Source organism: Capricornis sumatraensis, chromosome 10 (assembly GCF_032405125.1).
Source record: "Capricornis sumatraensis isolate serow.1 chromosome 10, serow.2, whole genome shotgun sequence".
Taxonomy (NCBI): Eukaryota; Metazoa; Chordata; class Mammalia; order Artiodactyla; family Bovidae; genus Capricornis; species Capricornis sumatraensis.
The window spans coordinates 14416298-14433863 of record NC_091078.1 but is presented as its reverse complement, the minus strand read 5'-3'; the positions used below and the strand labels follow the sequence as shown (position 1 = coordinate 14433863).

The 17566-nt window shown below is 42.2% G+C and overlaps 1 protein-coding gene across 2 annotated transcripts; it reads left to right on the top strand.

Moving 5' to 3' along the window:
* The first annotated feature begins 2201 nt into the window (after positions 1-2201).
* On the top strand, positions 2202-16343 carry VDAC2 (voltage dependent anion channel 2). Of its 2 annotated transcripts, XM_068982779.1 has the most exons (10): positions 2202-2332; positions 2536-2590; positions 3655-3723; positions 4533-4582; positions 7925-8077; positions 8170-8222; positions 9236-9463; positions 10446-10596; positions 14539-14596; positions 15813-16341. In XM_068982779.1, the coding sequence occupies exons 2-10, from the start codon at positions 2560-2562 to the stop codon at positions 15902-15904; spliced, it is 885 nt and encodes a 294-aa protein (XP_068838880.1). In that variant the 5' UTR covers positions 2202-2332; positions 2536-2559; the 3' UTR covers positions 15905-16341. The 2 variants fall into 2 exon arrangements, with proteins under 2 accessions (XP_068838880.1, XP_068838879.1); XM_068982778.1 differs by lacking the exons at positions 2202-2332; positions 2536-2590 and adding an exon at positions 2996-3098 and having other exon boundaries at positions 15813-16343.
* Positions 16344-17566: the final 1223 nt, after the last annotated feature.

Below are 17566 nucleotides of genomic sequence, written 5' to 3'. Positions count from 1 at the left end.
AGTCCTTTGATCTTCGAGTTTCATGTCTTTCGCCAGCATCTATGAACCTGTGAAACTATGGCAGGCTAACCTGCTAGCTTACACCCAGAGAAAATCTTGAACTCTTCCCAGTTCTTGCCACCTTGCCACCTGCTGGACTGTAAGTACCTTGAGAGAAGGAGCTGTGTCTGAATGGACTTTGCTTCCCTTGTGAGTGACACAAGGTAGTTGCTCTGTAAGTGGTGGCTGCTACAGATGCTTTGGTCCAAAGGGGTTTGGATGTAAGCACTCAAGACATATTTACTGAATACAACTTTGAAATCACTGCCATGATTCTGCTCCTGGTTATTAGGTACTGTGTACATTCCTTGGAGTTGTAGAGGGTGAAGCCTCAGATCTATGTTCTGTGGCACAGTGAAATTCTTTGGGGGTTATAAATGCTAGACAGTTCACAGAGTGAATAAGCCCTGCTGCAAGTAACGTACCTGAGCAGAGTCTAGGGTTTTCTGGGAGGTGGTGTATTATGCTGCAGTTGTGATGGGATGGCATTCTCTGCCAAGAGCCTCACAGTAGCATCAAACATGGCCCAAGCAGACCAATTCCTTGCGGAACCAGGCTGATTTCAGACCAACTTGTTTGTGCTTGAATGAAGGAATTAACCAGTGCTTCTGGTGCTTGGGCTTCCCTTGTGGCTCAGCTGGTCAAGAATCCATCTGTAATATGGGAGACCTGGGTTCAATCTCTGGGTTGAGAAGATCCCCTGGAGAAGGAAAAGGCTACCCACTCCAGTATTCTGGCCTGGGGAATTCCATGGAGTATACAGTCCAAGGATTGCAAAGAGTTGGACAGGACTGAACAACTTTCACTTCACTTCACTTCTAGTGCGTGAACTTTACCAGCAAAGACTCTTACCTTCGTCTAACCCTTTACAATGAGTAATCCCAACCACGATGAAGCAAGATTGCTGGCTGGGGTTGCACTGGGAGGGAAATCCAACAACCTGCAGCTTTTTATTCAGGTTTGCATTGTGAAAACCTATCTAATTATCCTTTTTTCCTGGTTTAGGAGGATATGGAACCTTGGCAGCATTTGAGCAGAGGTGACTTTCAGAGCCAGAGTCCGGGAAGGAAAAAAGGCTTTGCTCATAGTCTACGGTTGTTAATGGCTATTAAAGACCACTTCATCTCATTTAAACTTAAAAGAAGCTGGGGTACAGAGGGGATAAACTGCTGATATTGGCGATAGATTCCGAAGCCTAAACTGACTCTACTTATATCTCATTAGATGGCTCGTTTTTTCTTATTCCCTTGGTTCTCCCACTCTTCTTGCACACCCAGTGAACTTGAGTGCACCATTCTAACGCTTGGTCAGCATGTTTCCCAAAATTTCCAGCAGGATTGACTCATTAAAACATCTTCAGTTCTCTGAGCGTGTAAGGCAATCTTACCTCTAACCGGGACAGAGGCGGCAGAAAACGAACCCTAGGGCCTTAGCCCGGGTGGGGGCGGGGGATCGAGGCAAGGTGGGGCACCCCGAGACACGCTCAAGTTTGTTCAGGGAGGGGCAGCCCAAGATAGCTTCTCAGGCCGAGTCCTGCTCAGCAGGGCAATTACACCGGGACGAAGATAGGGAGTGCCCGAGGAGCAGGAGGTGCGCCTGTGCTCCACTCCTTTCTCCCTGGGCCAGGAGACACACAGGGTTTTTCAGAAGCGCACGCTGCACACGCTCAGTGTAAAAGAGGTAGTGCTCAGCTGACTCCTTCCTAGACTGGGGATTGGCTCTGCAGGGTGTGCGAACCACAGGGGAGAAAGGGAGTTGGAGAGATGTACGTGACCAGCGGGGTGTGCAGCCGCGCCCAGTCGAGCCGAGCCCCGCGCAGACACGCTCCTGACGCCCCGCCCCGCCCGTGACGTGCGCGCGCGGGGCCTCCACCCCATCCCCCCGCCCGCGCGTTACCCCCCGCGCTGCCTCCGCCGTTCCCCGCCCCCTCGACTCTGGGGCTGCCCTCGTCGCTGCCTGACCCAAGGTCCGGCAGCTTCTACTTTTCCGGCCCCCGCCGAGGGACCGAGGCGGCCCACCCCAGGGGAACGGGTGCGCTCGGGACACGTGGTCGTTTCGGAGCAGGTTGGAGTGAGTAGCGGGCGGCGCTGCGGGGACAGGCGCGGCGGGCAGCCCCAGGGGCAGCGGCAGGGTCCTGGCGGGGGGAGGACAGGGTTGCGGCGGGCGGAACGGTGTCTCCTTCACTTCGCCCTCCAGCCGCGGCAGCTGCAGCCCGACGCCGAGCGAGCCGAGCGGCCTCAGCTGCTAGCGGAGCGGCAGCGGCGCCTTCCCTTCCCCCCCTGGAGACCACCAGGTACCACCACGCCCGCCTCACTCGGACCCTGGGCCTAGGCCCCGGCGGCCAAGCAAGACGCCTGAGTCGGACTCGGGGTCGGCCCTGACTCCCTAAGATGGCCGCGCTGCCCCGCGGCCCCTCTTCCCGATATCTGAGACCCCCTTCTGGCCCCTCGATTCGCTTTTGACCCCTGCTGACCGCACTTCTTGTCCCTCCCTCAGATCACCTCTCCCCACGGCCTCGCCATGGCGACCTACGGACAGAACTGCGCGCGGCGTAAGTCTAGCGGGGTTCTCTGCGGGGTGGGGCGGCGGTGTCCGGGCAGCCGAAGCCTGTTGACCAGAAAACCACAGCTTCTTTTCTCGTATCTTTCCAAGGGCTTGTAAACTCACCCCTTTCGGTAGCCAGTCCACTGTCTGACTTCCCTGGCTCTGCGGAGGAGGGTGTAAGTGGCATGGATTTCGGATAGGGGGACTAGGCCTGGGTAGTTGGTCTGTGGCCGCATTCAATTTCAGTTTTTGGACGTGCGTTTGATGAACTCAGAAGCAAAAAGTTATTTGTCGGATTCAGCCTGTGGAGGATTGGGCCGGTCACTTTTCTAGAGGAAGTAGTAACTCCCCTTCTGAGAGCGCAAGGTCATTACATGTGCTCCTAAGGGCGTGGACGCGCTATGTAGAATGAATGAGCTGGTGTGGCGAGTTCAGATTGCTTGCCCTTAAGCCTCATAGCATTGGCCGAGGACTTGAGTGTCATATTAATATGTTTAAAGTGTATTGGATGTTTAGTTGATGCAGACGGTTGAGTTAAACATAGGTAGCTGGATTTTTTTAAGTTCCAGTGTTTAGGTTGCCCAAATATGAGTTACTTTTCTCTTTCCATTCTAGAATATTGCTTTGGCCTCAGTGCGGATACTAAAGGATAAATGAGGGAGCGAAGGGGACATGTCTTAGTATTTTATTTTAACTCATTTGGTTAAATTGGCCCATTCAAGTGGATTTTGGCAGATAGATTTTTACATATAGGTATATATGTGTATGTGTTCAATTTTTTGTACTAGTCCCTAGGAAGTGAGGTTATAAACACTGTAAATTTAGGAATAGAAAGTCTGGAGGGAGTTTCCCAAGTTTGTATAGTTACTTAACTGTTATTATCCATTTTAGAAATAAGCCTTTGGTGCTGATATTTCCCTCATGGAGTTTTATTGTCTTTTTATTGTAGCTTCTAGTGGTTTCAAAACCAAGGTGGCCTTCTTGGATTTAATGATACAGTGGGTCCTAAGTTAGTTTTGGGGCAGACTGGGAGAACAAGGACATTAACACAGGAATGTTTCTTCCCACCAGCAATGTGTATTCCTCCATCATATGCTGACCTTGGCAAAGCTGCCAGAGATATTTTCAACAAAGGATTTGGTAAGAACTGTTTAAAAATTCTAGATTAGAAGTGAAGATGTGTAAGTTTGTACTGCTCGGTGAAATTAATAATTTCTTCAGATAACTCTCCTGGTGAAAGAGTACCGTAACAATCTATATTCCCCCTCCATCCCAGTTTTCTCCATTTTTTCATTCTTTAGTTCAAGAAATTTACCTTTAAGGGAAAAAAAAAAATGTATGCTTTTATGCTCAATGATACAGTTTAGGCCTTGGTTGACTAGAATTACGTGGTTTTTTTTTTTTTTTTTTTTTTACTGTTTTGGGCTTTTATGGTGGTGACTTCTAAAGGATTATGGGGTTTTTCAAATAAATTTGGGTTTTCTTGACGATTTTGTCCCATATCCCACCCTCCCTATCCTTTTAGCTCTTTCTGAAGTTGTTTAGATTATTGATCCCAAACTGCAGTATGCTTTTGGGACAAATGTTGTAAATGCTTGTATTTTAATAAGTTGTTGACAATTCTCGTATTTAAATTGAATCGATTGTCTGATCTGATATTTAGGTTTGAAAAGCATTCTTTAGTACGTGCTTTGTTAAAAATGATTTGAAAGCCTTTTTGAGGATGGGTGCTAAATACACACTGACACACTAGGCATAGCTTCCTAGAGATGTTCTGTCCTTTACATGTTAGTTTATAGAGTAAAATTGTTTTCATTTAAATACTGTGTATTAACACATTTATCTTTCTCTAAATATGTGAAATTTTTTTTTATATGTGGAGTCAGCCATTGGTATGCATCTTTTTGTACAAAAGAATCATTTTGTTCTTTTTTGCTTTCTTCTTGAAGGTTTTGGGTTGGTGAAACTGGATGTGAAAACAAAGTCGTGCAGCGGCGTGGTGAGTGTTAGGTATTTGATAAGTTCTGACAAACTTTTATGTAACTTTTCAACACATAAAATAGTTATAACTGAAAGATGTCTACCCACTTTATTTTAAAGAAGAGGGAAAAGATAATTTCATTTTAAGAGAATTTTATCTTGATGTATTTTGGCTTTAGATATGATTTCTGATTTTCATGTGTTTTGCCATGCATGAGAAATTCAGAAAAGACACTTAAGTCTTGTTTGCAAGCTTGAAGGTAGGAAACTTGTTACACTTTTTTGTAACCCATTTAATACCTTTGAAAAGCGTTCAGGGGGACTTCCTGATGGTCCAATGGCTGAAACTTCGTGTTCGAAGTGTTGATCCCTGGTCAGGGAACTAGATCCCACATGCTACAATTAAAGGATTCGACATGCTGTAACCAAAAAAAGGATCTTGTATTGCTGCAGCTGAGACCCAGCACAGGCAAATGAATAGATAAATAAATATCTTTTGAAAAAAGGAAAAATACTTAAGAGTCCTGGGCATAAACATACTCAATAACTCTTAATTTGAGTGTACTAATTATTTATATAATGGTCATAATCTAGCAGCCCTCCTTGGGGGGAAATTTCCACTTGTATTTTGTGAATTTAGAGAGTCTTAAATTTGAGTTTTTTTTTTTTTTTAAATTTGAGTATTTTTAAAGAGGTTAATATTTTTATATTTGGATGTCTTGATTCTGCCTAACAAACTCCCTCAAAGAGAGTAAAGTAAAATTATATTTTTTGTAATTTTTTTTCCTCCTAAAAACTTTTTTAGATTCTTTAGGGGATGGGTATAGTGTGTGCATATTGAATGTTATTGATTATTTTAATAAATTCTTTCTATAGTTAACTCCCTTAGTATATTTAGTGCACTTTGCAGTTGGTATTTACTTAAATTAATAATTTTGTAGTTTCTTAATGCCTAGATTTGGATTTCTTGGATTTTATATTGGTCACATCTGTTTGGTTTCTTTGGTCAGAAAGGAAGCCTGAGTATTCAGTGTGGGTGAGTGACTTACTAGCCCAGGGTAACAGGTTACAGAGAGCAGTGGCTTGGTGTTTGTTTGTGTTCACTCTTCTGACTTGTTGGCCCCTTTTAAATAAGTTGCTGAAACACAAAGCCCTTCTTAAAAAAAGTAGAAGATTGAGTTCTAGTGTTTAAGATTTTACTTGCTGGCTGAAGGGACAAAATCAGCTTTAAACTGGGTAATAATCAGAGCAGTATATCTAGTACTAGATTGTTTGATAAATCAAAATCTTTGTTTGAAAGGAATGGTTTACTGTGGACAGGAATGTATTTTATATTGTTTTCATAATGCATTCCTTTTGTGTTCAGTTCAGTCGTTCAGTCGTGTCTGACTCTTTGCGACCCCATGAACTGCAGCACACCAGGCCTCCCTGTCCATCACCAACTCCCAGAGTTCACCCAAACCCATATCCATTGAGTTGGTGATGCCATCCAACCATCTCATCCTCTGTTGCCCCCTTCTTCTCTTGCCCTTAATCTTTCCCAGCATCAGGGTCTTTTCAAATGAGTCAGCTCTTCACATCAGGTGGCCAAACTATTGGGAGTTTCAGCTTCAACATCAGTCCTTCGAATGAACACCCAGGACTGATCTCCTTTAAGATGGACTGGTTGGATCTTCTGCAATCCAAGGGGCTCGCAAGAGTCTTCTCCAACACCACAGTTCAAACGCATCAATTCTTCTGCATTCAGCTTTCTTTAGAGTCCAACTCTCACATCCATACATGACCACTGGAAAAACCATAACCTTGACTAGATGGACCTTTGTTGACAAAGTAATGTCTCTGCTTTTTAATATGGTTTTTAATATCCTTTTGTGTAGAGCACGTGAAAATAGGCAAAACTTTGACAAAATCAGACCTATTTAATCCTCCAGAGATAGGAGGCTAAAACTTTTTAAAGTTGCGATAACTGAGACCCGGAAAAGTGTCTTCCTTAGTGTTACTCATTTAGTAAATGCCAGCCAGAACTTGATATCAGGACTCCTGATTTTATATCCAGTGTTCTTTGCTAACACAATCTGGTGCTTTTTACTATGGGCGTTGAGTGCCGAGTTTTGACTCAGTTTCTATTGATGAAAGCATCTAATTTCAGGAGACAATGTGTAAGACTCTTATATAGTATATATGACCCGAAGAATTGAGTCTGTGTCACTGCAGAGCAGCAGCTACACAAATGATGTTTTGTAAGTGAAAGATGATTGGTCTTTTCTCCAATGGATACAGCTTTGGATATTTCCGCATTCTGCAAGTATCACAATTTCAGGTTGAAATTCTCTTCTTATCTCTAAAAAGTTCATATCAGCCATTTTTAAATTTGGCTTTCCCATATAGAGTATAACATTGGTAGTCAAATTAGAACCCTCAAGGCATTTTAATATTTTATGTTGGAAGAGTTCAACTGCTTGCCTGTATACTAAGCTCATAAAGATTAGATTTCTGGATTATCTGTAGCAGATTTTAAATTTCAGATAAGCTCTTTCCATATTATATCTTCCTTTTCAGTTGGTGTACAGTTAGGGATTGGCAAGTTATTTATATTTGCTACAAACAGAAGATTATATGATATATCTCAAATCAGTCACTGCACAGATTTTTCTCTAGTGATCATCTGTTCTACAGAGTATAGTTTATATTATAGATGATACGAACCAGTTAAAGGGAATTTCCTTCCACCAATTTTTTTTTTTATTGAAAATGTGAAAGGTGATTGGAAAGGCATAGAACCTGATGAAGACTGTGTCAGAAAAACAGAATATTGAGGTTACCAAAGAATTAAAAACTTTGTGTCATAGATTCTTTCAGTAGAGTGCTTTCCTTTTAGGGAATTTCAGGGACCATTTCATAGTAAATTGTGTGTAAACTGATTTTAATGGAGGGAGTCTATGATTAGCCATGCTGACCTAGTTAGTGTTTCATTGAATATCTGGTAGATTGGAAGCAGTTCTGAAATATCCATTCACTATCCCTCTCCCCCCACTGATTTTTTTTTTTTTTTTTAACTCAGGATCACTTTAGCAGAAATTTCCTTAAAAACTTTATAGTTTGTTGTTCACTTGAGAATCATATTCAAGTAACTTTTGATCTATTGGTTGAAAATGTCAGCAGTAACAAGATGGTAGTCAGTAATTAACAAGCTAGTTTGTCACTCTTGTATTTACTCAGTAGCAGAGGGTTAGGAGTGTTTGGGAAGCTAGAAAAAGGGATTAGTGAATTACTAAGGGTTTCAGTGGGGTTTATGCAAGTTAGAAAGTGTATTATTGTAGGCTTACGAGAAAGTTTCTGAACTTTTTTATTGTCTTGTTAGGAATTCTCAACATCTGGTTCATCTAATACAGACACTGGTAAAGTTACTGGGACCTTGGAGACCAAATATAAATGGTGTGAGTATGGTCTGACTTTCACAGAAAAGTGGAACACTGATAACACTCTGGGAACAGAAATCGCTATTGAAGACCAGGTAACGTTTTGAAAATGTGCTTTAGTATTATTTTATTTTTGTGTTTCAAAAAGGAAATAAACTGAAAAAAAATTCTTTTTCTCTTGAAATAGATTTGCCAAGGTTTGAAACTGACATTTGATACCACCTTTTCACCAAACACAGGGTAAGCATGGGCATTTTTATCTGCTTTAAGTTTAAAGCTTTCTTCAGTGTATTTAAGGAAGGTACACATTCAGGTGCTGTGTGTTGGCAAGTTTTCTGTTTCTGCCTTTGGAGCATGAGCAGTATGGTTCTTGGCTTGCCTTCAGCTATTTGCCTTTTATCACTGTGCCACTAACTTGGAATGAACATTGTTTTAAATAGGTTTTTGTGACTGATAGCAACTCTGCAAAGCATTCTTCCTATAGTAGTGGCAATCTAGTCACCCCAGGTGCCTTTGTCTTTTAGTTCATTGAGCTGTGGGTTTGTTTGGTTTTTTCTTTTTTTAGCCTCTTATGATTATCTTGCCACCTGTTTGGAGGCATACCTTAGAGATATTGGAAGTTTGGTTCCAAATCACCGTAGTAAAGTGAATATTGTGAAAAAGCAAGTCTTCCAGATTCTCTAGTTTCCCAGTGCATATAAAAGTTCCATTTACACTAGAATATTGGCTAGTAAGTGTAAATAGCATTATGTTGGGGGAAAAACAATATACATACCTTAATTTGGATGGCATCACTGACTCGATGGACTGAAGAAAGCCTGCATGCTGCAGTCCATGGGGTTGCAAAGAGTCCGACATGACTGACTGAACTGATACCTTAATTAAAAAACACTTCTTCATCTGAGGCTTCAGTAGTAGCATCAAAAGATGAGTGACCACAGATGACTGTTACAAAGACAGTATAATAATAAAGATGTTTGAAATGCTGTGAGAACTACCAAAATGTGACACAGAGGCACAAAGTGAACAAATGCTGTTGGAAAAAACACCAACAGGTTTGCTTGGTGCAGGATTGCTGTAAACCCTTACTTTGCGTGTGTGTGGGGAAGCACTATAAAGTGAACTTTGATAAAACAGTGAAGTATGTCTCTACTCCCCATTATAGTGAGATTGATTTAAGTCTGTTTTGTACCCTCTGTCTGTAAATCTTTTTTTACTGGCATCAGTTTTAAGTCAGTTTGTTCTTTTTCTAGAAAGAAAAGTGGTAAAATCAAGTCGTCTTACAAGAGGGAATGTATAAACCTTGGTTGTGATGTTGACTTTGATTTTGCTGGACCTGCAATCCATGGTTCGGCCGTCTTCGGTTATGAGGGCTGGCTTGCTGGGTACCAGATGACTTTTGACAGTGCCAAATCAAAGCTGACAAGGAATAACTTTGCAGTGGGCTACAGGACTGGGGACTTCCAGCTACACACTAATGTGTAAGTATTTCTTTCTGGGGATATTATGATGTGGGACCTCAGAGTGGTGTTGCTATCTCTTGTCATCTCTGAATCTTGGTACAACCTAAAGGAGTTCTCCTAACATAAAAATATCATCTTTGGGCATTTCTTGAGTGCCCTCTCAGAAGTATATAGAAATGTTACTCTGTATAAAAAACGTTACTCTGAATTTTGGTCCTGAGAGAGTAAAGTAAGTGTTCATTTCACATTGAGGCTTAATGTGCTTTGGATTTTTGGAAGAGGCTAAGACTTGGTGGTCTCCTTGGTGGTCTCCTGGTTAGGATTTGGCACTTTCTCTGCCGTGGCCTGAGTTCAGTCCCTGGGCGGGGGACTGAGATCCCACAGGCTGCACAGTGTGGCCAGGGGGAAAGCTGAGCTGCTGCCAGACTCTGCTAGTGCTCTCATTTGATTGTCTGATGTGTACGGTGCTCGTTTGGTAGGATTGCCTAAAGTGTATGGAGTCTTTTCTTAACCCAAAGTAAATGTATTTGTGGAAAGGACTTAAAGAACTTTTTCCCCTACAAAAATGATGCATTGGTATGTAACAAGTAAAAGAAGAAAACCAGAATTGTCCATAATCCCACCACCTAGATGTATAATTTTTGTTAACTATTAATGCTTTGATGTTTCACCTTTTTAAATGTGTATATATAAAATACATGCCAGAAAGACTGTTTCATAACCTTGTCCGCTACATTAATGTATTATGATCATTTTCTTATAGTGTTATAATTATGTAGTTTTAGTGATTGTTAGTGGCTGCGTGGTAATTCTGCTGAATGGATATACCATGATTTATTTGACCAATTCATGTTTTTAGAACTTTAAAGCTTTTAGTGAAACACTAGAGACCCGTGTAAGCTGTGGCTTTTATTTAGATGTAATGCTATAGTGTCAGCCATGTGCATTAGACATGATTACATTGTGTAGTCTAGAGTGACTAATTTAAAATATCTCATAGCAATGATGGTACAGAATTTGGAGGATCAATTTATCAGAAAGTATGTGAAGATCTTGACACTTCAGTAAACCTTGCTTGGACATCAGGAACCAACTGCACTCGCTTTGGAATTGCAGCTAAATATCAACTGGATCCCACTGCTTCCATTTCTGTAAGTACTCTTGTGGGCTTAGGGTGGGATTTTCATTGTGGGACTTAATCTTTGGGTCTATTAGATTGTGTTGAAAATTGTAACTGTGGTTGGAAATTGTAATTGTGAACCACAGTTTATACACAGATTGAGATTAGAGCTTGTAACGCTGGTTTTTCTGCGGCGATAGTGTTAGATGTTTGATATCCAGGCCACAGGAGTGTGTTTTAATTAACCTCCAAGCTACTGAAGTAGTACGAAAAGTGAAAGTGTTGGTCGCTCATTGTGTCTGACCCTCTGCAACCCCATGGACTGTAGCCTGTCAGGCCCTTTGTCCATGGGATTCTCCAGGCAAGGATACTGTTGCCATTCCTTTCTCAAGGGGATCTTCCCGACCTGGGAGTTAGACCCAGATCTCCTGCACTGCAGGCAGGTTCGTCACTGTCTGAGCCCCCTGGGAAGCCCACCGAAATAGCACAGATGATGACTGTGTGCCCCAGTCCTGTCCAGGCCGGGGAGGCCAGTGTTTCCGGGTCCTGGGCAGCTCTCCTTGTTGGGAACTAATAGTATTTTGTTACTTTGTGCCTGACTTCAGTGGTTTACAAAATATCTTCTGACTTGATCTCAGCAGCCAGTGGTACACATGCTGTTTTGCAGGTGAAGAAACTACAGCTTGGAGAGGAGGACTTAGTCCACTGCAAGGGAGGGAAGAAAGGAGGGGTAGTCCAGGACTGGACATGCAAGGCTTTCAGTCTCCCTCCTGTCTAGGGTGTCCAGGTAGCTCATTTTGCTTTGCCTGGGACTATCCCTGCTTTAGCACTGGAAGTCCTACAGAAACTTCCCCTTTACCTCAGGTTAATTGAGTTGCATGGCCACCCTAGTCCTGTCCTTGGACCCTTTCTGCCGTTTCTTCCTTCAGTCATAGTGGATTGTGGTAGGAGGGAGTGCAGTGTCTGAGGTGTGGAGCACCGGCTCCAGTTCCAGGCAGATCAGCAACTGTTCTGTGTGTTGGTTGGTTACAGGTCAGGCACTGTTTATACTGGAATAAGAAACCTTCATGAGTTACTTCTGTTACATAAAATGATCTTTATTCTTGGGGACAATATGTTTTAATAATTTAGGCAGTTAAGTTTTAACCCCATTCTTGTTTCTTAGCAGAGTTGTTATCAGAGAGAATGAGAAGCACCCAGAATGCTTTTCCCATTGGCAAAACAGTGATTCATTTATTTTCCTCTTCTCTGTTTCTAACTACACCTCAGCAGTAAAACCCTCAGGATCCACACTGTGCTGTGGTAGCTGCATTGCTGTTCTTTTCAAATGTGTGTCTCTGGCACCCTCACAGGTTTAATACCAGCAGAAGATGCAGCTCTTTCACAGTCTAAAATGGGAAGAATGCAGCTTGGGACTTGTGTATCAGTGAATGACTTCAGAGGATTAATTTGGAAATGTATTTAGCATATCCCACCTAAGTTGTGCTGCTGTTACTGTAATCAGGCATCACCCCTGAAGCCTTGCATAATGCTCCATCAGTTTTGTGGTTGAGTCCTGAAATAGTAGGAGCTGTTTTATTGTCTGGGCTCTTGATTTGTTTGGCAGGCTTCCCAAGAGGCGCAGTGGTAAAGAATCTGCCTGCTGATGCAGGAGATGCAAGTTTGACCCCTGGGTTGTGAAGACCCCCTGAAGAAGGGAAGGGCAGCCCACTCCAGTATTCTTACCTAGAAAAATTCCATGGACAGAGGAGCTGGGCAGTCTGCAGTTCACAGGGTCACAAAGAGTTGGACATGACTGAACTACTCAGCACCCTTGATTGGTTTGGCACAAGATGGTTACTGGTGGACATTTCTTCCTTAGATAACTAACTCACATGGTCATGGGAGGCTCATGGAGATTTGGCTATATATAGTGCCAAGTGAGTACAGGTGTCGTTTATCTGACTTTTGTCTGTATGTCAGGAACTACTTGTTACCTTTTTGTTTCCATAGCACTCAGAATGCTGAAGAGCAAAGAAACCAGACTAGGCAACCTGGGCCATGGAGATTGGGATGAGATTATCCCATTACAGCCATAGGCCTCTGGTGTGGCTTAATGGTCTTAGAAGTGGGAGAGAGTGGAGCTAGAAGCTTCTGACCATGTCTTGCTCTCCAGAATTTCACATAGCCTTTGAAAGTCTGTGACTAAAATCCTAAAATAGTGGAATGGTACAGGGAGGGTAGGGATCTGGACTGGTCAACAGTGCTCCGTTGGAACATCTTCTGAAGCACAGTCTAGTTATATGCAGCCAGGACTCAGGTTTGTACATGAGAGGTGTAGGAAAGTGAGGTAAAGAAGCTGTAGTCAGTCTTTTTCTTCAGAGGAAGTGCTTATCATTTGGAGATTTAGAATATGCATGGTTTAGATTCGTAAGGAAGACCCTTGAAAGTAGTGTGTGTCATAGTCACAACTTTATACACACGCCATATTTTGAAGGTGGTGTGTATGTCATGTTGTGTAGTTACTGAGCCTGGTAAACTTCCATTACATTCTGGTGTGGTTTTGTTGTGTTAGATTAGATTCAGCAAGAACAATTTTTATGAGAGTACTTGGCTTTTGTGCTCTGTGGACAGTTGAGGGTCTGTAGATACATCCTCAAAGATAGCAAGAGTTTTGTGTCCTGCTGACAATTTGAGTTTAGTAGATAAGAATTAAGTGGGGCCTGGTTTTTGCTTCAGTTCAGTTCCGTTGCTCTGTTGTGTCTGGCTTTGCGACCTCATGGACTGCAGCATGCCAGGCTTCCCTCTCCATCACCAACTCTTGGAGCCTACTCAAACTCATGTCCATTATGTTGGTGATGCCATCCAACCATCTCATCCTGTGTCGTCCCCTTCTCCCACCTTCAATCTTTCCCAGCATCAGGGTCTTTTCCAATGAGTCAGTTCTTCACATCAGGTGGCCAAAGTATTGGAGCTTCAGCATCAGTCCTTCCAATGAATATTCAGGACTGATTTCCTTTGTGCTCGACTTGTTGGATGTCCTTGCAGTCCGTGGGCCTCTCAAGAGTCTTCTCCAACACCACAGTTCAAAAGCATCAATTCTTTGGCACTCAGCTTTCTTTAGAGTCCAACTCTCACATCCATATGTGACTACTGGAAAAACCATAGCTTTGACTAGGTGGACCTTTGTGACAGAGGCATGGGTTGGTGGTGGCCTGCTGCAGGGTCGAGGGCATTGAGTGCAGCAGTGCATGGGACCTTTTGAAGGAGGCCGCCATTATCTTCATTAAGGGAACACAGCCCATCAACAGAAAATTGGATTAAAGATTTACTGAACATGGCCCACCCATCAGAACAAAACCCAGTTTCCCCCCTCAGTCTCTCCCGTCAGGGAAGTTTCCATAAGCCTCTTATCCTTATCCATCAGAGGGCAGACAGAATGAAAACCACAATCACAGAAAACCAACCAAACTGATCACATGGACCACAACAGCCTTGTCTAGCTCAAGAAAACTATGAGCCATGCCATGTAGGGCCACCCAAGACAGACAGGTTATGGCGGAGAGACTTCCCTGATGGCTCAGACGGTAAAATGTCTGTCTACAATGCGAGAGACCTGGGTTCGATCCCTGGGTTGGGAAGATCCCCTGGAGAAGGAAATGGCAATCCATTGCAGTACTATTGCCTGGAAAATCCCATGGACAGAGGAGCCTGGTAGGCTACAGTCCATGAGGTCGCAAAGAGTCCGACATGATTGAGCGACTTTACTTTCACTTTCTGACAAAATGTCCACTGGAGAAGGGAATGGCAAACCACTTCAGTATTCTTGCCTTGAACAGTATGAAAAGGTTTTTGCTTAACTTAATACAATATTAAATTTTACTACCTCACATGGAAAAGTGAACATGTCATATTTGCATGATAGGGAAATACCTAGGGCCTTGTCTCTCCATTCAAAGATTTGTCTTACATGTGTTTTTGCATTTTATCTTAGGCAAAAGTCAACAACTCTAGTTTAATTGGAGTGGGCTATACTCAGACTCTGAGGCCTGGTAAGTTTTAAGGGTTGTTCTGATAGTATTTTCAAAATCAGTTTTCATTTCTCAACTTATTTTGTAAACCTTTCAAAACAGAGGAATTGACAAAAGTACATTTTGCTACAATTTTATTTTTATTTTTTTTAATGCTGGGCTATTTGGAAGTTGTAGCTATGATGACATTTCCCTAAATGGTTTAGTATGCAAACATTGTCCTTCATAGGCACAAGACTGGTTATTTACTTTTTTCACTTGTGCCTGAAATGTCTTGTCGTAATTTTTATTTCTCCATTGTTCGCTCATTGCTTTGGTTGTTTGATCTCTAGAGTCTCATTTACTTTACGTAATAATTTGAGCCTTGCTTGTTTTCCAGAGCAGTACTTCTCTAATGCAAGGGTGCCTGAATCACTTTTGGGAATCTTATTAGAGCACATAGATCTGGGGTATGGGGTTCTGTCTTTCTGACAAGCTCTTAGGTGATGCCAGTGTCACTGGCTCTTGAACCAGCATTTGAATAGCAAGGTTCAGAAGCACTTGGAACCTTTTCCCCATACTTTGACTATTCTGAAACCTGAAGAAAAGAATGGTGCCTTGAACACTCAATCTTCCCTACAGTGGCCAGTTACTAACATTTACCGTGTTTGTTTTCTCCCTCCTTGTCTGTATACATAATCCTTTTCTCTTTTTTTTTACCCACATATTCTTACAAATTAAATGTATATTTTGCAAACATACAGACACATTAGCCCTAGCATACATATGAGAGTAAAACATTTTTAACTGCATCACTTTAAAGGCATCATAACTACAGTACTGTTTTCACAGCTAAAGAAATGAACAGTTTAAAATAATACCTAATACATGGTCGATATGCAGATGTCCCTACTTGTCCCAAAATGTGTCTTGCTTGTAGCTTTTCCTTTCCTGGGGTCCACATTGTCTGTTAGTCTGGATAGTGCACTGAACATGATTGTATTTTCTAGAGCTATTTTGAGTTTTTTTTTTTCCTGTTTGAGCTTCATTAACATTTTTATGCTCTGTGGCTTGATGCTTTCCTTGCTCAGGATCGTGCCAAATGAATTGCCTGGTCTCTCAGGTACTCCCAAGTGCCCTCTGGTGGCTGGCACTATAGGTCATCTGGCAAGCTGAGAAAAAGTGACAGGCTGTGAGCTAACTGCTGGGTCCCATGAGGTCTTGCAGGTACATGATGGTTGTCTGCTTTTGTTTACAGGTGTGAAGCTTACACTGTCTGCCCTGGTAGATGGGAAGAGCATTAATGCTGGAGGCCACAAACTTGGGCTTGCCCTGGAATTGGAGGCTTAATTCAGCTGAAAGAAACCTCTGGAAATGGGTATCAAGATTTGGCCTTAATATATTTCCAGTGTGACCAGCAGGCTTCCCCCCGCAGCCCCCGAAGGTGATCAAAACAAAGGATGATCTAAACAAGAGCTGTATTTTAAATATTTAGACAGTTACTTGTTAGCTGGTTTCTAGTTGAATTGGATGTCTATCTAGTTACCAATACTGCAGTCATGCAGTCACCTATACATTATTTAAATGTATTTAACTGTTAAATGCGCTACCCACCAATAATGAAATAGACATTTATGAAAACTGTGCAGCTGTGTGCATGTTTGTTTTTATGCTCCTTTTAATGTTGAATATTGCCGTTGAATGAGATGGATCAGTGGATGTCTTAAGGTTAAGATTTTTTGTTAAATTCAACCATCATTAGAATTACTTTTGGTATCCTGAAACATTACAAATTATGAATAAAATGAGTATATGTTATTAATGACTCCAAGTATTTGCAGAGTTAAAAACTTGGCAGCTAGGGTCAAATATTCCTGGTAGGATATCTAGCTAGTACTTTATTTTTCCAGTGAGCATTTATTTTGCTCTTTTTATAAATATGTGCCACAGAGTCCTCTGACCCGAGAATAACTCCATAAAATGTTTAGACTACAGTAAAATAAGAAGATACATGACTTCATATCTTCAGTTTGTAAATTTGTATAAAATTACATTGGATCATTATTAACTCCAGGAAAGATAAGTGAGTAAGTGATGAAGAAGAGAAATGAAGGGATGGTGCTGAAGGTTGTATGTACACACCATACCCCTTTGGGCTATTGCTATGGAAATGATCCAGGCCCTAGTTAGGTGGGATGGGACTAGGTGTAGTCCCTAGTGGAATAAGTGGAATAAGGAGTAGACAGTGTCAGTACTCAGACAGTCTATATGGGCCCCAGGGAGAGATCTAACTCATCTCTTTCCAGGTAGACACTGAAAAGCTTGGGCCTAAGTTTGTGAGCAGAGTGGCTTCAAGCTAGGTGGCCATTGGCCTTAATCTGAGCTTGAACTGAATGATAGCAATTAATAGATGATTCTGGTTGGAAAAGTAGGAAAGGGGAATTTTGATGGGAGGAGAGTTGGAACAATATCATTGAAAGTTAGAGAAGAGTTTTGTTCAACACATTCATAATACTAGATCTGTGGCATAGTTCGTAGTCAGAGAACAAAGAAGAAAATGTAGTACTTGGACTCATCCAAAAAGTGATACATGTTGAAAATTTCTAGGTCAAGAAGAATCTGATAAGAGAAACCCAGATAAGCTGTCCACACAGATGGAATGTGGGGCACAAAGATCCCTCTGATTTTACTGTTTGTCCTAAGGAACAGGCTGGAATGGCCCACTGTATAAGACACAGACTTAATGGCAATAAGTTGGGATTTGAGCCAGTTTATTTTGAGTCATGCAGGAACTATTGCTAGGAAAGAAGAAAAACAAGAAAAGCTGTCTGCAAGCTAGGTGTGAAAGTGTCTATACCTAAGAGTAAAATGGACCTGTTCACCCATGTGCATCCCGGTATGCTTTTATGATTGGGAGAGCGGAAAATAGGTTTTCACCCAGGTTGCTGAGGGTTGTCTGAAATGCAGGGTATATCCGAGACGCCCAAGGGCTGTGAAAGTTGTCGGCTGTGG